We start from the raw sequence: 24,230 nt of genomic DNA, 5'->3' as shown, positions 1-24,230 counted from the left end.
TACCATACAGTAGTAGCCCAAAGAGGGAAATAAAAAATGAAAGCGTTAATCCCCAATTTCAATTGAGTGCGCCAAATTTCAACTTTTCAGATATATGCCTTTATTTTTATTTTGGTTTCGATTTATGCCTCCATTTTCAATTTTTTAGTTTTACTTTTATTTAATATTTTTGAAACAAATTATCTAATTTACAACCTATTCGGAATCTTTTTTGTATTTTTATTTAATTTGAATATTTTATATTTAACCTTTAAACTTATAATATAGAATTTTATTCAATTTTTAACGGTTTAAGTTAATAAAATTCTTTAATTTATAAGAAGATATTTTTTTAGCATAATTTTCATAAGATTTATCTATATTAAAAAAAAAAAACTAAAATTGTGAATTAGTTGAAAGAATTGAAATGAAGCCTAAATTCGAAGCAAAATGAAAAAAATAAGGGCACTGAATTGAAAATTTTGAAACTTTAGGCACTTAATTAAAATTGGAAGCAAACTTAAAGGGGCTAAAATATACTTTACTCAAAAAGAAAAAAAAATAAAAATCATAAAACTCAATAAGGAATCGATTCAACTAGATGCATGCAATATCTTTTATAAAATACTAGAAAATACCAGAGTTGGGACACGATGCGTAATAATAAGGTAAAAGATAAAAAGAGACACATACAGATAAGAACCGCCATTATTTGGTTGACCAACCAACGTGATCCTGATCCAAAAATAAAATATAAAAAAATAATGATCTTACACCTACAGAAAGTACAGGTGACGGCATAAGCAGTTCCACGTGTAAATTCCACTTCACTTTTCTGCCACGTCATAACTTATGCTTGCTGGGTTTTATTTCATTCAAACTCAGCTTCTGCTACAAAGATCAATTCAGTGAGATAGTCTCACGGAGTTAAAAGACCATGAAACCCATCTTCTTTGTTTCTTTTCTTCTCTATTTTCTTGTTTCTTTATCCCGTGCTACACCCGACCACCATGAAGACACCGGCAACGGTGGCAGCAGTATCGTTTTCACCTCACTTGGAAGATTAGACTACCAATTCGACATCTTCAGCCTACCCATTTCGAAATTACCAGCATCTAAACCCCGTGAAACCAAAATCACGGATGGCCAATCGGTGAATTTCAACGGCCACTTTCCCTCTTCATCGTCTTCGTCATCCTCTCAAACTCTTATTCAAATTGCGGGACCACCTGAACCACAGCCTCTGCGGCTGGTCTACGTGACAGAGAGAAATGGGTTTTCTAACATATACTACGATGAGGTTTATTATTATGATGATCATGATCTTGAAGTTTCGGATCGAGTTCAGTTCCCTTTATTGGAATTGGGAGAGAAAGAGCAGCGGATTTCCATGAAAGACAGGCCCAGCTTGGTCGGAGATTACTTGGTCTACGTCTCGACTCATGAGGACTCGGGCGAGCCCAGAACGAGTAGTGCCGCTGTATACTCGACCGAGTTGAAATCGGGCGTGACTCGGAGATTGACGCCGTACGGAGTGGCTGATTACAGCCCTTCGGTTTCTCCTTCTGGGAATTGGACCGCGGTGGCTTCGTACGGTGGAAAAGGATGGCACGGTGAGATTGAGGAACTCAGTACGGATATCTACGTTTTCTTGACTCGGGATGGGACTCGGCGAGTCAAGGTTGTTCAACACGGTGGGTGGCCGTGTTGGGTGGACGAGTCGACTCTGTATTTTCACCGCAGAGGTGAAGATATGTGGTGGAGTATATACAGAGCGATTTTGCCGGAAACGGGTTCGCTTTCTACCAGGTCGGTCATGATTGAGCGGGTCACTCCACCGGGTCTCCACGTCTTCACTCCGGCGACATCGCCTGGGAACAAGAACTTCATCGCCGTAGCGACGAGAAGACCCACTTCTCAGTTTCGCCACATAGAGCTCTTCGACCTTCGGCGCAACGAGTTCAAGGAGCTGACCCATCTCGTCTCGCCGAAAACTCACCATTTCAACCCATTCATCTCGCCGGATTCATCCCGGGTCGGGTACCACAAATGCAGAGGAAAAGAAGATGGAATTGAAAGCTCCACTATCCTATTCCTTCAGAACCTCCCAAGTCCAATCCAAGACGTGTCTCTCTTCGCATTTGATGGTCGGTTTCCTAGTTTCTCACCTGCAGGTGATCGTATTGCTTACGCGAAATTCCCAGGTCTTTTCGTTGTTGATCTTGACGGTCAGAACTTGCGCAAGGTGTACGATGGAAATGCGTTCTGCACAGCATGGGACCCAATACGTAAAGGTGTCATCTACACCAGCGCAGGACCCAATTTTGGCTCAGTTGATACGGAGGTTGATATCGTATCCATCAACGTTGACGATGTTGACCATCCAACTATCAACAAGTTGACCACCAACGATCAAAACAATGCTTTCCCTTCACCTTCACCCGATGGTAAATGGATCGTCTTCAGATCGGGTCGAACCGGGTATAAAAACTTGTACATCATGGACGCTGAGAAGGGAGAGAGGAGTGTGCTCCATAGGCTAACCGATGGTCCATGGTCAGACACTATGCCTAATTGGTCACCAGACGGTGAGTGGATAGTTTTTGCTTCGGATCGGCATGACCCGGGTAATGGGAGCTTTGAATTGTACTTGATCCACCCGAATGGAACTGGGTTTAGAAAATTGGTACAAAGCGGGTCACGTGGGATAACCGCCCACCCGTGGTTCAGCCCGGATGGGAAAAGAATAGTATTTACATCAGATTATGGGGCAATATCAGCTGAACCAATCTCAAATCCACTTCAATATCAGCCTTACGGTGAGATCTTCACGATTAATTTGGACGGCTCTGATATAAGAAGAATGACGCATAACTTTTACGAGGATGGGACCCCTGTTTGGGTTGGGAAACACATCAAGGCCGTTGATGTGGTATGGCCCGAGGATATGCCTGCATGCGATTTTGAGGATTTGGACTGGCTCAATAAGATGCCAAGCCAGGGGTTTGAGGCTAAAGCCATGATGATTAAGATGATTAAATGTGGTGGGTCGCTGTAGTCGTTCATTTTTTTTTTTTTTGTTTACTTTTTTTTAACACTTCTTAGTTATTATATTTCAAGTGAGTATATTTATTTTTATTGGCCATGAAAGTATAAAAATATTTAAAAATTCCATGTTTAATTTTTGGGACTGTGAAAGAATTAGTGTACAATAATCTTATTTGTTTGGGTCTGAAGTGTACAATAATTTTTAAATACAACATACGTAGATGTGTTTATATGTATGAGTAATAATATGTTGGCTTAAATAATTATTGCAATGTAAATTCCAATCAATGCAAAATAAAAAATACTTTATTTTATTTTTATTATTAGAATATATGATCTAAAACAATATCAAAATTGTGCTTGGGTACCTCATAGTAATGGATTTTAGAATGGTAAATTAGTTAAAGACTAATGGTGCAACAAAATAGGAAGACGAGGAATCAAATTGTCAGAAAAACAAAAAAAAAAAAAAATGCCTGAAATATGGTATAATCTAGGCACCACACATTCTAATATTCATATATATATATATATATATATGGAAATTCTATAGTGAGCACGGTCCGTATGAGAATCGCAGTATTAGTGATGATTTTTTATAGTATTAACGACGGTTTCTTAGAAAATTGTTATCAATACTATAAAAAACCGTCATCAATATTATGGTCCGTATGAAAACCGTCCGCACCATAAACGGACTGTATATATATATATATATATTATATTGTATTCACATCAGGTAAGCTAATATATTTTAACACTTAAAATGAAACAAATATGAAAAATTACATTCTAATCAGCCCATAAATCATTTAATTGATGTTGCAGACTAAGCTTAAGCTTTAAAAGAAAGGAAAAAAGAAAAAAGAAAAAATAGTAATCTCTATTGTTTAGAAAGGGAAAAAAAATAAAAAAATAGTAATCTCTATTGTTTACATATATTATCTAACATACAGACTATTAAAATGTAATTAACTCATGATTTAATATATATATATATAAATGAATAGTTCTGCGTACTGCCAAATTGTAATTAACAAAATTGAGAGAGTACACATTGAAAAAGCTTTTTCGCTTATTGATCGGGAGGGTTAGTTTAGTGAAGCAAAACGAAAAATATTATAAATTTAAGACATTAAATGTAACAATTAGAAGTAAGAAAATGGGAGTGGTGGTGTTAAACCCTATACATATTATCACTTTATTTATTTATTTTTTACAGACACATATATTCGTTATAGTTTTCATGCAAATAATCAGGTCGACAAGAATTGAGTATGGATTTCATGGGAGGAGAAGGATTTTGGCTACGATGAATGATAATACTCCTCTGCACAACTCCATCACTATCTCTAAAATTTGATTCCTCATCTCCCTATTTTGTTGCACGTCTAGTTTTTTAACTAATTTACCCTTCTAAAATCCCTTATTAGGAGGTGCTAAAAGCACAATTTTGATGTTGTTTTGGATCATATGTTCTAATAATAAAAATAAAATAAAGTATTTTATTTATTTATTTTGCATTGATTGGAATTTGAGGAACGTACCTGTTTGTTTGCTTTTCTTTTTTCCATTGCAGAAACTATAATTTGTGACGGTGGAAAAGAAAAATAATATCTACTATTATATTTATTTATATATGACAGAGGATTTCTTTTAATATATAAATTAAACTTTATATTATCTACAACATAAAAAATATATAAACATAAATTTCTCTAACTTGTGCAATAAGTTATATATGCATGGTCAGCGTTTGTGTTGGGTTACTGGAAGTGCTGTATACTTTCGGTTTAGATTTTTCATATAATATATATATATATATATATATGTATGTATTGGTGTGTATTAGAAAGTTAATTTTTAAAAAAAATCCTAGTGAGTCCTTAGGTCCCAAACCCTTTTTTTTTGGGTAAATTTGGGAGGGGAGATTAGTTTAACACCAAGTCTTAAACCTACAATTTAAGAGATATCACTTATGTTCATTATAATTGAGCTGTCCACAAAGACCCTAACACCTAAAATTAGATGGAAAAGGTTACCATATAGGAAAATGCTTAAATACTGAGCTTTCGTCTTATTAATCTTTTTTGTTTAAAAAAAAAAAAACTTATACGTTTTCATCTAACCTTTTGCAATGTTGTGAAGTTAATATAACTGTATAACAATAATGTTACGTTCATCAAAACTAGGGGTGGGCAAAAACCGACCTGACCCGACAAAACCGACCAAACCGAAGAATTTGGGTCGGTTTGGGTTGGTTTTTATTGTTTAGTCGGTTTGGGTCGGGTTATACATATTTAAATGTTAGATTTTCGGTTCGGGTTACGGGTTGGAAGGAATTTTAACCCACCCAACCCGAACCGAACCGTTTCATAACCAAAGAGTCATTTTGCAAAAATTATTTTCATTAAATTATTTCTATGAAATTTTGTAAGCCATTGATCTCTCACCATCTAATTACCACCGTTGGATTTCAAGATGAAAACACAATACACAACAGTGACAGCACTCAACAGAACACAATCTCAGATTCTCACAAAACGAAATTGAAGCCCTAGCATTCGCGTCGCCAATCGCCACTCGCAGGCAGCATCCTCCGGCCAGCCACCACCCGATTGAACTCCCAAGCAACGCCACCACTCGTCACCCTCCCAAGTCCCAAGCTCTGCAGGTAAAAATCATTATATTTCTTATTATTATTATAGTGATTATTGATTGATTGAAATTGAAAGGAAATCTTTCATAATTTTATTTTATTTCGAGTTAGCAACTTCTATTTTATTTTTTTTTCGTTCCTTTCTGCTTCCCTTCGGATTGGAAAATTAAATAGATCTTTGCATCTCACACAATTCAAATCTTGTAACACTCAACACTTTCACGAGGCTCACTCTACATCCTAATTACACAAACACTGAAACACCTATGCACAAATTAAACAATTTTCCGGGAAATTGCAATCATCCTTCACAACCCAATTAAGCTAAAAACCCAGAAATGAAAGCAATGAAACACAGAAAACAAAGAGACAGAGACAGAAAGAGACTGACTTAGCTGAAGCAGACAAACGGAGTCTGGGCTCCACGGGACTCGGAGAAGCTCCTCTCATCTCAATCGATACAGCAACAAGATGAGAATGGCACCATCTGATTCTGATTTAGAGAAAAAACAAACACAAGCAGAAAAATAGAAAAATAGTATTTTTATTACTTTCTGGAAACACCCAAAAAAAAAAAAAACAGATTCAGAGAAAGCAAATACAGAGAACTGAAAATGAAAAGTAGAAAATAGTAATACCCAGTTGCTGTGATCTATTTAAAAGAGTGAGTAGCGGAGCTTTTGCTGGCTTAAAAAGAGTTAAAGACTGCCATAGAAGGCAGTTAATTCATTACTTTTTCATGCTCTTGTCTAAAACCCGGTAATCCAATAAAATATTGAGTATTGACTCAGACTAGTCAAATTTCCTCTTAAAAGATAGTCAAATTTCACTTTTTTTCTTTTCGGTGATGTTTAAGTTTATTCTTTTCTTGTGTAATGGTGTAGGTGCAGAATGATTTGGTTGGGGATAAGTGATATAAAAAAGAACAATGATTAAGAAAACTAAGTGGAAACTTTTTGGGTTATGTATAATTTCTTTATCAAATAATAGTAATTTTGAATCTAGAACTTTAAAAATATTTAAAAATTAATTTCTTTGTTGAACAATCTGTCATTGCCAATTTGATTCTTGCTCTTAATGGTTAAAAATGCATACTTGTACTCAATTATGTCATTTGCATGAATGATGGAAAATAAATATTATTTTTTTATTTCAATTCATTTATATTTATGCCCTAAAATCTTGTGCAAATCAGAGTGTTTATATTGTTGTTTGTTTGATTCAAATGGCTTATTTTGTTGAATGGTGGACTTGGCAGTATCTGTCCAATTATTATATAAATTCATCATAATAATGTTCATAATTATGTACAAGCTAAACTTAAAGTACAAGCTTCATATATATATATATATATATATATATATTTTATTTATATATTTATATATAATTATATATGAGGTTCTTTTCCTCAAGTCACTCAAAATTATTTATGCATAACTAAAACTTTTTGTCTTGATAAATATGAATAAAAACCTTAACCTGCATTTTTTGTTCACAATCGCAGAATATATTGGAAGAAAGCTACTTCTTCAGTCACCTTCAAGGACCAAACAGCTTGCCTGAATCACCTGTTGGACAGGCTTCTCAAACTCTCAGCAATCAGCACTAATTTGGGCAGTGAATCTAATTCCTCTCCAAATGGTAGAACAGATGTGGCAGGTTTGATAAGCTTCTAATTCTCTGGAATTTATTCTCTTTTAATTTCCTTTGGTGGTTGTTTCCCATTACTTAAAGAATCTATGCTATTTTAAATACATAAAATATTATACATGGAAACTATGGAATGCTGTTTTTTCTAATCAGTCTTAACACCAGGAGTTTGGATGGAAGAAGTGTATTTTTTTTCTGTTTTTTCTAATTAGTATTGCAATTTTATTTTTTTTATTTTGCTTTGTGGTCTAATATATTTTTTTCCCCTGTTTTGTAGATAAAATCAAACAGCCTATCGTGACTTGCATAAATCGAATAGCATTCCTTTTCTTTGTTTAATTCCAAGATCACAAACAATTGTGTGATTGTCTATTATTTGGAGGTAAGTTACTTAGCCTTTTTCTCGTTATTTTTGCATGTGGGAAGGTCAAAAATTGCTTTTGGAAAGTGTAGTGAAGCATAGGCTGTGAAATTGTTTGCTGTGAAGTTTGGAGATTGTGAAGTGATGTGTGACTTGATTGCTGTGAAGTTGTTAATATAACCTGGCCTGCTGATTTTGACAGCTATATGTATATATATTTGTATATATATATATATACATATATGTATATGTTTATTTTGTTTTTAATAGGTTCTAGATGGATGAAGGCCACAATGATTTGTATGATATTAATGAATTGGAAGAGTATTTAAATGAATCAGATAAAGCTGAATCTCAACCTTCACAGTTGGATAAACCTTATAAAACGCAAAAGAGAAAACCTTCTAGGGCTCCATCTTGGGTTTGGGAACATTTTGAAAAAATTCCAGATTATGATCCAAATAATCCTAGGTGCAAATGTAAACATTGTGGGGTAGATTATGCATGTAATACCAAGAGATGTGGAACTAGTACATTGCGAAACCATTTGATGAACCAATGCAAAAAATACCCTAATAGGATGGAGGATAAAAAGCAACAAGTTCTTTCATTTGAAAGTGGTAGTAGCAATTTGGTCTCTATGAGTACAACATTTAGTAAAGAGGCATGTAGGCTTGCATGTGCAGAAATGATCATCATGGACGAGTTACCATTTAGCCACGTTGAAGGAGAAGGGTTTAGAAAGTTTTGTAATGCTTTGAACCCTAAGTTTGAACCGCCATCTCGTAGAACAATTTCTAGAGATGTGTTTCAGTTGTACTTAGATGAGAAAAAATTTTTGAAGAGTGTGTTTTCATTGAGGAAGCAAAGGGTTTGTCTTACGACGGACACATGGACTTCCATTCAAAATAACAATTACATGACTCTTACCGCTCATTTCATTGATGATGATTGGAAGTTGCATAAGAGAATTTTAAATTTTTGTATTGTGCAAAATCATAAGGGTGAGACAATTGGTAAGGTTATAGAAAATTGTTTGATTGAATGGGGTATTGAAAGGGTTTTCACAATAACGGTTGATAATGCTTCTTCAAATGATGTGGCTGTTAATTTTTTGAAAGAAAAATTAAATTATTGGAAAGGAAATGTTTTGGATGGTGAGTTTTTACATGTTCGTTGTGCTGCACATATTGTAAATTTAATTGTGACATTTGGATTAAAGGAAATCCATGATAGTATTGCTGGAATTCGTAATGCTATTAGATATGTTCGATCATCTCCTTCAAGGTTAAACAAATTTAAAGAATGTGTAGAGAATGAGAAAATTGAATATAAAGAAACCGTGGTTTTGGATGTGTCTACTAGGTGGAATTCCACCTATTTGATGTTGAACTCGGCTTTGAAGTATCAAAAAGGTTTTGATAGGATGATAGATGCTGATGGACATTATCTTAGATATTTTGAGGAAGATGAAGTAGGAAGGAAGAGAGCCGGACCACCTCTAATTAAAGATTGGGATAGTGCAAGGGTTTTTGTGAAATTTCTTGCTACTTTTTATGAAGTTACCTTAAAGTTTAGTGCCTCTTTGACTGTTACTTCTAATATATGTTTTCATGAATTGAGTTTGATGTATAATGCACTTGTTGAATGGAGTAATAGTCAAAATCATTTGATGGCCGATATGGCAAAGAAAATGTTGATAAAGTTTGACAAATATTGGGGTTCACTTGGAAATGTCAACAAGTTGTTGCTTATTGCCATTGTGCTTGATCCACGATATAAGCTGGAATATGTATCATATCTTTTTGAGGATGCTTATGAAAGTGGTATGGTTGAATCTTTGACTAGGGATGTAAAAGATACTTTAGTTAACCTTTACAACTTCTATAAGGAAATTGATTCTATGAATGGGAGTTCAGTATCAAATTCAAATGATGGTCAATCAATGCAAGCACAACAAAGTGGGATGATGATGGATTCATTGGATGATGGAAGCATAGATGATCGTCGGCGTTTGAAAGAATCACAATTTAAAAAAAGAAAAATGGAAAAAAATGAATTGGAAATAAAGAATGAGGTTGATAAATTTTTGTTTGATCCATGTGAGGATGTGGAGAGTGAGAAATTTGATATTTTGGCTTGGTGGAAAAATAATTGGACAAAATATCAAATTTTATCTCAAATTGCAAGAGATGTATACGCCATTCCAGTTTCTACAGTAGCATCCGAATCTGCTTTTAGTACCGGAGGGCGTATTCTTGATGCATTCAGAAGTTCATTGGGTCCAAAAATGGTGGAGGCTTTGATTTGTTCTCAAAATTGGTTGCAATCAAAGCCTATGACGTATGATTATAGAGTTGAAATACCAATAGAAGATGTCGCATATTATGATTCTATTGAATCGGGTAAGAATTTTTTTTATTATTATTATTTGTAATTTTATTTTTATTATCTATTTTAGAGTTTTTAGAATTTTTTAGTAATATTTACAACTTCGTTTAGCTTACTAATTAATCTAATATCATATTTTAATTTGTTTAGGAGCATCTTGGGTTACAAAACAAAGTTTACCTCCACCTAATTGATATATGATTACTTGGTAAGTTTGTTGTTAATTCCAAATCATCAATTATCTTTTACGTTAGATAATATTTTAGTAATACACTTAATGTTTATTGATTGCTAATTATTTACATTTAATGCTTAATGTTTAATGTTTATTTATAATTTTAATGTTTGTTGAAGGATGAATGGAATTTGGTTTATTGAGGTAGTGAGCTTGTGGTTGCTGCTGGTGGCTTTTCATGCAATGGAGAATGTGGAAGAAAACAATATTTAAACTAATTTTTATTTTTATGGATTATTAGTTTATTTAATTATAAGTTTATTTTAAAATTTTAGATTTCAAATATGGGTTGTATTTTATTTTGTAGCTAATAATGGTTGTAGACTTGTTATATACTTTATTTGTTGATGTATGGTTTATAATTGGGTGGTGGTAGTAGTAGATTTGTATTATAGTTGTATGATTATGTGTTGTATTATTTAATATGTTTGATGCTTAATAATTAACTTATTTGGTATTTTTGTTTAGGTGGATGGATGTATGTTAAAATTATTTAATTTAAAGAATAATTTGAAAAGAATATCTAATTTAAAATATAGATTGATGATTAAAAAGGTCTAAAATTTTTTTTATACAATTTTGGTCCAAAAAATACCAAATTCGAAATATATATATATATATATACAATTTGGGCCGAGGCCCAACACGAAGCCCAGACCGGTCCAACCCGCAAACCCAACCCAAACCGATCAAGTATGGTCGGTTCGGTTTTTGTATTGGGTTCGGTTCGGTTCGGTTATGTAACCAACCCAAACCGAATTAGTCGGTTAGGTTTAAAAAAATCCCAAAAACCGAACCAATCCGCACCGAGCCCACCCCTAATCAAAACGTTTTCCAAATAATATATTATTGATTGGCATCTAAAATTATTAAATTCTTAGAATCCAATAAGTACTAAATTCTTGTACTCATGAAACTAGAACAAAATAAAGGACTTGCTTGGAATTTTGGACTGCACTGAATTTAATTGAAATGTTTAAAATAATTATGGTTTCAAGATTTACCATTCTAAAATATTTTCCGTTTTGGCAACGGACCCTAATGATGGTGTGCTATTATTATTATTATTATTTTGATATGAAGACTTTAAGTTAAGCTTATCTTAAAAAATGAAGGGCAATTTTTTTTTTTTTTTTCCTAATGTTATTTTAACTGCTTTTATGATATAATGTTGGATTTATTATGTTTTGTATTGGTTGGACTTTGAGGAACAGGAAAATCAGATTTGCACAAACTATGTTACTCTGCTTCCCCTGTTTTGCATATTAAGAGATGATTAAACAACCCAGAATAAGGAAATTGGAAATCCTTTCAGACCCAAATAATGCTTTAAAAGATTTCAGTATTTTAAATTTGCTTATTTCATTTACTTGTTCAGAAATCAATGTTCAAATCAAATTGAGCTGTTTATAGCACACTGCCACTAAGTTCAACCAGGTGGAATTATTGGCTTCCTTCCATCTGGTTTTGTATCAATAATTGAGTCAGGGTTATCCTCTCTCCATAAACCAATTATGGAATGCTAAATAAGGATCCAAATAGGTCTTTTTTCCAACAAAATCATTACAGGGAATGAGTTCTGCAATTAGTTATTTCTCTATATTCATGACCATGTATATCGGATGTTGCATTCACCACATTTTTGTTCTCTCCTATTTTCAGCATTTTCTTGATTGTAATTTCTATTAGGCTTCCCCATCCTCTTCTCTCACCCTTTACCTTTTGATGATTTATAGTTGATGCTATGATGTCAAGCAAACATACATGATTACTGACAACTGGCAAGGAGGTCCATGCATACCTGTGCAATATGCATGGAATGGACTCAAGTGCAACTCCGATCTTAGTTCAAGGATCATCTCCTTGTGAGTGCTCCTTTATCCCGTAAGGAAAGTTGAATAAACCCACATCAGTTTATGTATTTTTGAAACATTTTATCAAAAAGAAAAAAATAATAAGAATAATTAGAGATAGAACTGAATCTTGGTTACCTCAAAAGATGATACTTTGTGACATGTAAACAAGTGGGGATAAGTTCATTGCATGAAGTATACTTGCTGTGCATTTGCTCTAGATTAATTTATATTTACTCCATGAACTATGAGCAGGAACCTCAGTTCAAGAGGTTTACCAGGGAACATAATTGGTTCATTCTCCAATCTCAAAGCGCTACAATCACTGCGAGTATCATTAAATTTCTTTTAGAGTAACATTAAGTGATGGTAGATCCATGTATTAAAATGCATGTGTATCCAAACTTCTTAAAACATTTAGAAAGCAAAAATAGGAAGATTAACACTTGAATAATACATTCTCTGATATCCCTTCATGATAACAGCATGAACAATAACTAGAAATACGGAACACTGAAAACATGCGAGGTTCGAAAACGTGCAGATAATACGAGTTTAGTTTGACAGGACGATTTGACCATATTTACATTTAATAAGATTTAGCCGTATAGCATGTTAATCCTTATGAGTTGAATTTGTGGATATTCTGTATGTCCTAGCTAGAGATATTATTATTATTATATGTTTTATAGTTTTTAGAAATGGAATAATATGTATAATTTGTTAACCAATATACTAACTGAAAATTTCATGCTTTTCTCTTTGTTCTTTCTTTCAGAGATTTATCACACAATGACTTGACAGGAACCGTTCCAGTCTTTGGGAGAACTGCCATTCCTAAAACTTCTGTAAGTTAATTACTAATAATAATTTTAAGGATATTCCTTTGTGAATGGTGCTAATGATCACACTTTTTCTCCAGTAATTTGAAAGGAAATATGCTGGAAGGTTCAGTTCCTAGGAATCTTATGGAGAAGTCTAAGAGATGGGCATCAAAATTGATGTATGCATCTCTTCCATACTAAAGAACTCATTCTATGCAGCTTTTCAATGGTTCATCAATATATTTCCCCCTTTTGTAGATGGATATTATTTTTAAAACAAACTTATTGTCTTGCTTCCGTTACAGGTTACAGTGTTAACTGCGAATAATATTTCTTAACTTTATTTTGTTCACTTAAGAACACAAATTAATACATATATATATATATATATATATATATTAGATATTCTAATTTGTCTGTAACAGTGGCTAATCTAACAATGAATTATAAAAGAAAGATCTTTGGCCATACGATCATATTCAATCAATCATGCTAACAATTTGTCATGAACTATTTTATCCCAGTTTGGATGGAAACAAGAAAATTTGTTTGGCGGACTCGTGCAAAGAAGAGCATAGAGAAGCTTTTATTGCTAATTCATCAGTCCTGACTTTAGTGCTCCTATCTGGTATAACAATGTTTTGGGTTCGGAAAAGGAAAAGACAAGGAGGTAACTCTCTCTCTCTCTCTCTCTCTCTCTCTCTCTCTCTCTCCGTGTGTCTCTGTGTCTCTCTCAAACAACAGCAAAAATTACTGAACTGATTGATCCAAAATAGTATTGCATAAATGGAAAAGTCTGTATCTTATGATCACGATGAGATTGCAAAATAATGTAAAAGATAAGTAGGTAACCTTATTTTAGGACAGAACTATTTACAAGGCCTAACAACCTCTCTCTTAACAACCTCCATAGACTGAAAATAATTTTCACCATACCAAAAATAATGCATCAGTAACCAAGACCAAGTCCGATGTGTGGTTGCTCTGCTTAATGAACTTATTGGTATGTAGAATAACACAGCAAAATAACATGGAGTTTCAGAAAGTTGACTTAAGAATGCAATGCTTGTTCTGATCTGGCTGCTCATTTCCGTATCCAGATTACACTAACCCGAGCGGCTAAAATGTCTTTGCATGGGGTTTTGATGGTGCAAGCCCTGTGACCCTCATCTCATCTAGCCATTCAGGCACCACAACTAATTAACATTAACTTATAACATTAGGCCCTAAATTTATTTCCCAACTCTATTTGAAATTCTCTAAACATCACAGCATAATTTGTTTATGCAATCATGACGGTTTTTCCATGCTGCAGAAATATACAACAAATCCAAGAAAGAATTTTTATGGAAATCAAATACTCGCCCTTTCAAGTTTTCTCAGGTGGTGAGCATTACCAACAACTTTACATCACTAATTGGAGAAGGAGGATTTGGAAAAGTTTATCTTGGGAATCTGAAAGACGGCACTTGAGTTGCTGTCAAGTTACTCTCTTCATCATCAAAGCAAGGCCTCAAGGAATTTCAAACTGAGGTAGAAACAGTCCATCTGGTTTTCCTATGCACACAAGATACTAAGTTTTCATCTACAAACATGTCCATATGCTTTTAATATATGAGCACAAACTAATTTGTTACCGTTCAGAATTTCAGGTGAAAGTCTTGATGGGAATTCATCATAGACATCTGGTTTCTCTTATTGGATATTGTAAGAAAGGTGACAAGATGGCACTCATTTATGAGTATATGGCTTGTATGGTTTTTAGACAAAAAATACAGTAAAACGAAAAGGAAAGAAAAGGAAGCTTGAATTGGTGTGGAAACTTTCTGCATTCATTTCTGGACAAAAATATATAAACACAAGCTTACAACAGTAAATCACCTACTTTTCACCTACTATTGCAGTAATCATACCACCAAAAGATAAGTCATATTTTGGCTATCTAATACAACAATGTTTCATCAAAAAACTGAATATAAAGTAACTAAACATTAACCAGCAACTACGACCACAGTAAAAGTGTCATTACACTAACACTCCTCCTTGGCCTTTTTGTTGGAAACACTAAGATCATTTCTTAATGTTCCAAACCTATTTCTTGGCAATGCTTTTGTCAAAATATCAGTAAGCTAGACCTCAGACCTATAATGAACCAGCTTCACTTCACCATTTCTTTTAACTTATAAACTTTGTCTTCCTTTCTTTGAACAACAAAGCCTTCAGGTTGTTCAACATACACTTTTTCTTGCAAGTAGCCATTTAGAAATGTAGATTTCATATCTAAATGGTAAACTTTCCCACATTTTTGAACAGCAAGAGCTAGTAGAAATTTGATTGTCTCATGCCTTGCAACTGGTACAAACGTATTTCTATAATCAATACCTGGTTGCTGTACATAACCCTTAACTACCAATCTTGCTTTATACTTGTTTATTGTACCATCTGCATTGAGCTTGATCCTAAAGAAGCACTTCACTCCAATTGCCTTTTTGCCTTGAGATTTGTTCACCAATTCCCAAGTTTTGTTTTTGTTTATGATGTTGATTTTAGTTTCCATGGCCTCTCTCCACGTTTCGAATTGATTTGCATCATAGAAAGTAATTGGATCACACAATGCTAAATTGCACCTCTCATATACATCATTTAACGGTCCAAGGATTTTGTATCTCGGACATCGGCCAGGAGTCTTGTATCTTGGACATCGGTCAGGAGTCTTATATCTCGGACATCGATCAAGTGTCTTACACCTCAGACATCGACTAGGGGTTTTCTACCTTGGACAATTGTCAAAGGTCTTCTACCTCGGACATCGATTAGGGGTCTTCTACCTCAGACATCGGTCAGGGGTCTTCTACCTCGAACATCGGTCAGGGGTCTAGTACCTTGTATATCAGTCAGGGGTCTTCTACCTCGGACATCGGTCAGGGGTCTTCTATCTCGGATGCTTCTTTCGGATGCATCAGTAAAGGATCTTGTATCTCGGATCTTTCTCTCGGATGCATCAGTCAAAGGTCTTGTATCTCGGATGCTTCTCTCGGATGCATCAGTCAAAGGTCTTGTGCCTCAGATGCTTTTTTCATGTACACCAGTCAAGGATCTTATACCTCAAATGCTTCTCTTGTTTGCATCAGTCAAGGATCTTGTACCTCAGATACTTCTTTAGGTTACATCAGTCAAGAGTCTTGTACCTCAGATGCATCTATCGGATGCATCAGTGAAAAGGGTCTTGTACCTCGGATGCATCTCTCAGATACATCAGCCAAGGGTCATGTACCTCGGATGCATCTCTCAGATACATTAGCCAAGGGTCATGTACCTCGAATTCCAACAACATCTTCATCATTTGAATCAGCCTCCTCCTGAATTTTACCATGTTCATGGATAAAATTCTCTTCTGAGGCATGAACTTCACTCTTTTTCCAATTTCATTCTACTACAAAGCTTTTATCTTTTATTCTAACATTTAGAATTTCACTTCTATGTTGATTGTATATTGTGCAAGACTTATCTTGAAAATTCAAAGAATATCCATTTTCAATCATTTGTCCCACACTCAACAAGCGTTGATTAATTTGAGATACATATAACACATTTGAAATGAATTTAGTACCTGTTGAAGTTTCTACAGCCACATCTCCTTTGCCTTGAATTTAAATAAAATCTCAATTTCCTATTTGGACTTTGGAAACAAAGCTTTTATCCAAGGTGTTGAAGAGATCAGCATCATGAATCATATATTGAGTGCAGCGACTATCCACCAACCAAGCTTCTTTGTTGTCCTTTTTTGCATAACACGTAGCAACAAACAGCATTTTCTCACTTTGCCATGCTTCATCAGCAACTTGTATATGATGTGCTTGTTGTATTGGTTCTCCTTTGTTTTTGCAAACTTTTTCAACATGTCCAAGTTGTTTGCAAGCTTCACATTGAGAATATATAAACACAAGCTTACAACAGTAAATCATCTACTTTTCACCTATTATTGCAGTAATCATACCACCAAAAAACAAGCCATACTTTGGCTACCTAATACAATAGTGTTTCACCAAAAAGGTAAATATAAAATAACTAAATATCAACAAGCAACTACGACGGCAGTAAAAGTGTCATTACACTAACATGGCTACTGGAAAAGAATCATTTATCAGTTGGTGATTACCACATTCTACATTTACATTTCGAGTTTTTAGAAGTTTCAGCTTCTACATAGTCATAAGGGGAAACATATATATATATATATATATATAATCACAAATATAATTGACATCTTGTAATGCAGATACAAGAAAAATTCTCACTTAGACAGATAGACTGCAAATTGCAACAGATGCAGCACGAGGTCAATAGAAACCAAAAAAATATAATACTAATTTGGTTTTATTCTTCTTTCATTTTTTGTAAAAGCGTAATAGTGTAAGTAATCTGACAATAAATTGAAGTTGCAGGATTGGATTATCTACATAATGGCTGCAAATTCTGCAGTCATGCTAGAAAATGCAGGAATCAAATCAGATGAATTTCAAGTCCTATGACATTGTTCACTCATGTATCCAGAAGTGGGTCAAACATTTCATTAAGATTGATTGGATTTCCCATACATTTTTAGTGTTACTGTGGAAATGGATCACTGTTTTTTCCCCCTTTTTTTTTTTCCCCCTTATTCTAAATATTGAAAAAAACATTTTAAGACACATGTTGAGATAGAATCAAAAACTCGTGTATTCCACCACAACAAGATCTTTGCAATGTCTTTAATAATTAGGAACAAATACCACAATAATTTTTAATTTGTTGGTTGTAACACCTTTTAATTTGTTATTTTTTCAGTATTGTAATTTTATTACGAAAATTATCAGTACAAGTATTATTTTTTTTAAAACTCTTATTTATAAAATTAGGGTTTATGTTTAAATATTTTATTTTTGTGTATTGTCGGAATACTAAAAGATTATTAAAATTGTAGTGTAGATAATATGTTTTGTAGCATGGATGAAGTTATATTTTAAATAAATAGTGTAATATTTAAAGAATAGTAAAATAGGAAAAAGTTATATTGATATTTTTCATAATAAAAATATAATATTAAAAAAATAACAAATTAAAAGAATACAGGTGAAATTTATCCTTCTTTTAATTATAGAATATTAGCAAGATTTTGTTTGCTTGTATGCCCCCAAAATAATAAAGTGGACAAGGATGAAATAATTAATAGACTTGACAGACAATAAAGTACCGCCATTATTTCTCCACAAAAGGATAGCATAGAAATTGACAATATTGTCAAAAAAAAAAAAACAAAATGGAAAGAAAAGATTGAAATTGATATCCTCCTTCCCCACCCAAATAAAATCCTCCACTGAACGACTTAAAATCTTACACGTGTTAAGCTTAGAGAAAAAAATATATATATAGATAAAATTGGACCCACTTTTCTCGTTCAAGCTTCAACCACGCCATGTCCTACACACCACAACCCCAACCTCAACCTCACGCCACTCCACTCATCGTCTACTTCTTCACTCACTCGGACTAAAATCGACCAAGTCACTCAGTTTCAAACTTTCAATCACTGACGAGTCTCGCTGTGAAGGAGCGCATGAAACCCATTTTGTTTGTTTCTTTTCTTCTTCATTTTCTGGCTCTGTTATCCCATGCGACGCCGGACCATGATGCCGATTCCGGCAGCAGCGGCACCAGTATAGTTTTCACCACGCTTGGCAGACTAGACTACGCCTTCGACATCTTCAGCCTTCCCATTCAAAACCCACCCTCTGAAACCCGCGAAACCAAAATCACTGATGGTCAATCGGTGAATTTCAATGGCCACTTTCCATCTCCATCATCGACCTCTCTCCTGCGCAATCGAACTCTGATTCGAACCGTCGGTGGACGACCTGACCCATCGCCTCTGCAACTCATCTATGTAACCGAGAGAGATGGGTTGTCTAATATATACTATGATGAGGTTTATTCCGACGATCTTTCCCCCCAAATCGCTGGAAAAAGGTCTGCCCTCGAAGTTCGGAATCGAGTTCAGATCCCGCTGTTGGATTTGAAACAGAGCGAACATCGAGTTTCTATGAAAGACAAACCCAGTTTGACCGGAGATTACTTGGTCTATGTTTCTACCCACGAGGAATCCGGCAAGGCTAGGACGAGTACTGCCGCTGTGTACTCTACCGAGTTGAAATCGGGCGTGACTCGGAGATTAACTCCGTATGGTGTCGCTGATTATAGCCCTTCGGTTTCGCCTTCTGGGGATTGGACGGCCGTAGCTTCGTACGGACCAAAGGGATGGCAAGGTGAGGTTGAGGAACTCAGTACGGATATCTATGTTTTCTTGACTCGGGATGGGACTAAGCGAGTCAAGGTGGTTGAACACGGTGGTTGGCCTGCTTGGGGAGACGAGAGGACTCTGTATTTCCACCGGAGAGGAGAGGATAAGTGGTGGAGCATTTACAGAGCGATTCTTCCCAAAAACGGTCCGATTTCTACCGAATCGGTGGTGGTTGAGCGAGTCACCCAGCCGGGTCTCCACGTCTTCACTCCGGCGACATCCCCGGGGAACAAAAAGTTCATCGCCGTTGCAACGAGAAGACCAACTTCTCGGTTTCGCCACATAGAGCTCTTCGACATCAAAGCCAACGAGTTCAAAGAGCTGACTCGTCTTGTGTCGCCGAAATCCCACCATTTAAACCCGTTTATCTCGCCCGATGCAACCCGGGTCGGGTACCACCGTTGCAGAGGACAAGAAAATGGAAGAGGAAGCTCCAACTCCAAGCTCGTACTTCAGAACCTTCCAAGCCCAGTTCCGGAGATCTCTGTCTTCCGAATCGACGGTTCCTTCCCGAGTTTCTCACCCGCCGGTGATCGTATCGCTTACGTCGACTTCCCAGGTGTTTACATCATTGATCCTGACGGTCAGAATAGACGCCAGGTGTACGAAGCAACCGCCTTCTCCACCTCGTGGGACCCAGTTCGCAAAGGGTTCATTTACACCAGTGCTGGACCCAAATTTGCCACTGTGAGTACGGAGGTTGACATCATATCCATCGACATTAACGATGTTGACCAACCAGGCGTCAAGAAGTTGACCACCAACGGCAAAAACAATGCTTTCCCTTCAGCTTCACCCGATGGTAAATGGATCGTCTTCAGGTCGGGTCGGACCGGGTACAAAAACCTGTACATAATGGACGCTGAGAATGGAGAGAAAAGCGGGCTCCGCAGGCTAACCGAAGGTCCATGGTCCGATACCATGTGTAATTGGTCGCCCGACGGTGAGTGGATCGTGTTTGCGTCGGATCGGGATGACCCGGGTAGTGGGGGCTTCGAATTGTACCTGATCCACCCGAACGGAACCGGGTTGAGAAAATTGATACAAAGCGGGTCGGGTGGTCGGACCAACCACCCGTGGTTCAGTCCTGATGGGAAGAGTGTAGTATTTACCTCGGATTGCGCGGCTATATCAGCTGAGCCGATATCAAACCCACATCATTATCAGCCTTACGGTGAGATCTTCACGGTGAAGTTGGACGGTTCTGATTTGAGGAGGTTGACGCATAATTCTTATGAGGATGGGACCCCGTTTTGGGTTCCGAAACACATCAAGGCCGTTGATGTGGTGTGGCCTGAAGATAAGCCACTGTGCGAATTTGAGGATTTGCACTGGCTGAATGAGATGCCAAGCCAATTGTTTGGGGCTAAAGCCAGATTTCCCAACATGACTCATCAGTGTGGTGTGTCGTTTTAGTTGATCAAACTTTTTGTTTTAGGTTCTACTTTGTATTTCAGGCTTGTATAACGGTGTCTTTATATATATATATATATATATATGAATGTAGAAATCGCCCACGAAACACATTTTGTAACATATTGTAACATATAATAACAGCATGGATTTGTTGTTGTATGTTTCATATATTCCGTAACTTCCATGTTATGGAATGTTTTCGACTTCCTTCACAACAATAACGATTCTATATATATATATTATATAGCCACACACATCTTCTTAGCGAGTTTTTTGGAGGTGTACTAATAAATAACCAAAAAAAAACAAGAAAAAGAAGAAAATCTAGAATTGATCAATTGCGTTTAATTTCATATTATTTTGCGTTTTCAGTTTTCTCCTTACTTTCTCTCTGGTATCTCGAACATATTCTGACAATTTGCCATAGAGATGGCGATGGTTGCATACCTAACAACCGCAACACATGGAGATGGCTTATGGATGATAGAATCTCAAACAACACAGTCTTACTTAAGCTTAATTTGCATCATTAATTAATTGATTTGTCGGGTAGATTAGAATGTAATGCTTCGTCTTTACCACATTTTGCACTTTGATCTTTCTATATTTATTTATTTATTTTTGTTTTTGTACGTTTGGTTCCTAAACAATTTATCATTCAAAAATTTGTTATTAGGAGGGACCGAAGCACAATTTCGGTACATTTTTCCTTGGACCATATGTACCAATATTTAAAAAAGTAAAATAAAAGTACTTTTTAAAAAGATTTTTAAAAAAATAATTTAAATTTAAAAAATATTTTAACTAAAAAGTTGTACATTTCATACCAAACCATATTTAAGATTGAATTCGGTACTAACGTTTTTGAAATTTTTTTAAAAGAATATCAAATAAAAAATAATATAAAAATATATAAATGTTAAATAATATTTTCTTATAAATTATAAAAAAGTAAGATAAATAAATGAAGGAAGTAAGAAGAAACTTCGGTGAATGGCATTTGACTCTAAGAATAAAGTTTTTAAAGAATTATTTGTATATATATATATATATATTTTAAATTTTTTATCTTTTTTAGAAAATAACAATTCAAAACAATTTTAGTACTTGCCTGACGTTTTACTTTCCTGATTATCTATTTTAAAAAATATAATTTCTTAAGATTTTTAAACAATTACTTATGAAAAATATTTTATTTTTAATGAAATTATTTAAGGCTTTTTTTAGAGTTTATTGGATATGTGGTCACTAAACTGTGTCAACGTTACACTTTGATCCCTTTCACATGGATTTTTGGACGAAAAATTGGTTAAGGACTAATAATGCAACAAAATCAGCAGTTGACCATGTTGCTTAAAAAAAAAAAAAAAATTAGAGAGCAAAGTTTGAAATATAGTATGGTTTAGGGACTACATGTGCGAATATCCTCTCTCTCTCTCTCTCTCTCTCTCTCTCTCTCTCTCTCTCTCTCTCTCTCTCTCTCTCTCTCTCTCTCTCTCTCTAAATATATATATATATATATTATAATGTTACATATGTTTTATGTTTTCAAAAAATAAAAACAGTTTTTACAATTATTTGGTAATTAAAATTGTTATTAATGATTAATTATAATGTCATGATCAACCAAATTTTTGTATCAGCCTAATCGATATTCTTTAATTAATTGTTTATTGAAACAAATGTCTATATTTAACATTTTAAAATTTAGTCTTCAGGTATTTATAAGCTTGATTCAATGGTAAAAGATAAAAACTATTGAGATGTAAAAGTTTTTTTTTTTCTCTGTATAATGATCTAAATTTGAATATTTCATTTTTAATATCAAACCTGAGGTTTTCAATGTCTAGTTAAAATCCTTCTTCTTCCATCTATAATGTTGAAAAAAAAAAAAAAAAAACATATTTGCAATGTTGACCTTAGCTTTTGTGTTCTAGATATTTTTGTTAAAACAAGGAAGAATAGAAGAAATTAAACTTATATTCTAAAATTGTTGTCTGATTACAGTATGTGGTAATTAATCATATAATTTAGGATCAATATCAATTTACTCCGATTTAAGTTAAAATCAATATTTATACCTCTTTGGTTTTAAAAATATCACCTACTTTTCTTTTCAAAATTTTTTGCCTGCTTACTTATTATCACATTCACATCCTTACGCTTAATATCAATTTCTACAAGAGTATAATTGAAATTTTCAAAACAAGATGGGTTCAAAAACCAACATACGATCAACTTTGATGATAAAAGGTTCCATTATGAAATGGTACAGTCAAGCATGGTTGTCCATCTAGGACCTCGATCCTCTGTTTGGCTTTTTCAATATTAGTGTATGCTTGTCTTCTTATCTTGACTATTTATTTTAAAAATCATTTAATTCATTTAATAAATCACATGACTTTCATATGCCTACTAAAGCTCATCTCATGTGCTTTACATGTGAGGTTTTATTTATTTTTTATTTATTTTTTTAACTTTTTCTTTGTCCCCTCGGTTTGAGTACGTTATTCAATGGCAGAAAATAAGATTTGCTTTACCAACCCAATAAAATAAAATCCATTCATATAAACAAGGAGAAGCTGCTGGCAAGCAATGGATAAAAATAAAGAACTTTTACATGCTTGTTTAAATTAACAACTTCTTTGTTGTTTAAGTCTAGAGCACATGATGGGAGTGTTGGGTGATGTAATTGGACAGAGAAAGAGAACAGAAGATGATTCAGGAGATGATTCAGGATAGATCAAGAAATTCATACAAGTCTCGTACATAGTTGATGTGAAGCCAAAGTTATGGCAAAGAGGGGGGGGGGGGGGGGGGGGGGGGGGGGGGAATTTCTTTTTTAATTATTGGAGATGACAATTGCTTCACCCAAAAACTTCAAATCTTGAAGTTTCTTTATTTTCCTCCATTGCTTACCAACAGATTCTCTCTATTTATGTAGATTTTGTTTGTTCCATTAAAGATCAAACTCAGACAAAAGGGAAAAAGCAAAGAAAAGATAAAAAAAAATAAAAAAGAAAAAGAAAAAGAAAAACTCTTGTGTAAAGCACATAAGATGATCTTTATCAACAATGTGAAATCCATGTGATGCGCCTTTTACTTTTGCCTAGGAGTGGGTAAAAATCAAACTGGATCTATCAAACCAACTAAACCGATATATTTGGTTCGATTTTGATTGGTTTTAACTTATTAATAAGTTTGAGTCAGTTAAATATATAAAAAACTCGAAACGATCGGTCCGGATTGCAAGTTGAATGAAATTTTACCCAACCCAATACATGCCAAGCCGATCATCAATTAAATTAACATTTTATTTTACTTTTATATATAAATATAGTATATAATTATAAAATAAAACTATTATTTTATTTATTATGAGAATGGGATTGAAGAGTTTGGAAGAAGATTTTTTAAAATAATTTTCATTTTTATGGATTGTTAGTTTATTTAATTATAAGTTCATTTTGAAATTTA

General features: G+C 34.4%; 2 protein-coding genes and 1 long non-coding RNA gene across 3 annotated transcripts; 2 read left to right on the top strand and 1 right to left on the bottom strand.

The window, feature by feature from the left end:
- The first annotated feature begins 560 nt into the window (after positions 1 to 560).
- Positions 561 to 3,347, top strand: LOC107421020 (uncharacterized). The gene has a single exon (XM_016030138.4). It carries the CDS (start codon positions 917 to 919, stop codon positions 3,035 to 3,037), a length of 2,121 nt encoding a protein of 706 aa, XP_015885624.3. The 5' UTR covers positions 561 to 916; the 3' UTR covers positions 3,038 to 3,347.
- A 2,070-nt stretch (positions 3,348 to 5,417) lies between these two features.
- Positions 5,418 to 6,455, bottom strand: LOC132803678 (uncharacterized). The gene is made up of 3 exons (XR_009638907.1): positions 6,325 to 6,455; positions 6,078 to 6,179; positions 5,418 to 5,695 (listed from the first exon to the last, which is right to left on the bottom strand). It is a non-coding gene; the product is annotated as an uncharacterized LOC132803678 (long non-coding RNA).
- Positions 6,456 to 18,424: 11,969 nt separating this feature from the next.
- On the top strand, positions 18,425 to 20,912 carry LOC125423015 (uncharacterized). The gene has a single exon (XM_060817383.1). It carries the CDS (start codon positions 18,597 to 18,599, stop codon positions 20,751 to 20,753), a length of 2,157 nt encoding a protein of 718 aa, XP_060673366.1. The 5' UTR covers positions 18,425 to 18,596; the 3' UTR covers positions 20,754 to 20,912.
- The last annotated feature ends 3,318 nt before the right edge of the window (positions 20,913 to 24,230 follow it).

Source organism: Ziziphus jujuba, chromosome 5, assembly GCF_031755915.1.
Source record: "Ziziphus jujuba cultivar Dongzao chromosome 5, ASM3175591v1".
Classification (NCBI taxonomy): Eukaryota; Viridiplantae; Streptophyta; class Magnoliopsida; order Rosales; family Rhamnaceae; genus Ziziphus; species Ziziphus jujuba.
The sequence above is the reverse complement of the archived record's forward strand: the minus strand, read 5'-3'. Positions and strand labels throughout refer to the sequence as shown.

Coding starts and splice junctions, on each gene's coding strand:
- LOC107421020 (XM_016030138.4), top strand. CDS start 917: ATGAAACCCATCTTCTTTGTTTCTTTTCTTCTCTATTTTCTTGTTTCT.
- LOC125423015 (XM_060817383.1), top strand. CDS start 18,597: ATGAAACCCATTTTGTTTGTTTCTTTTCTTCTTCATTTTCTGGCTCTG.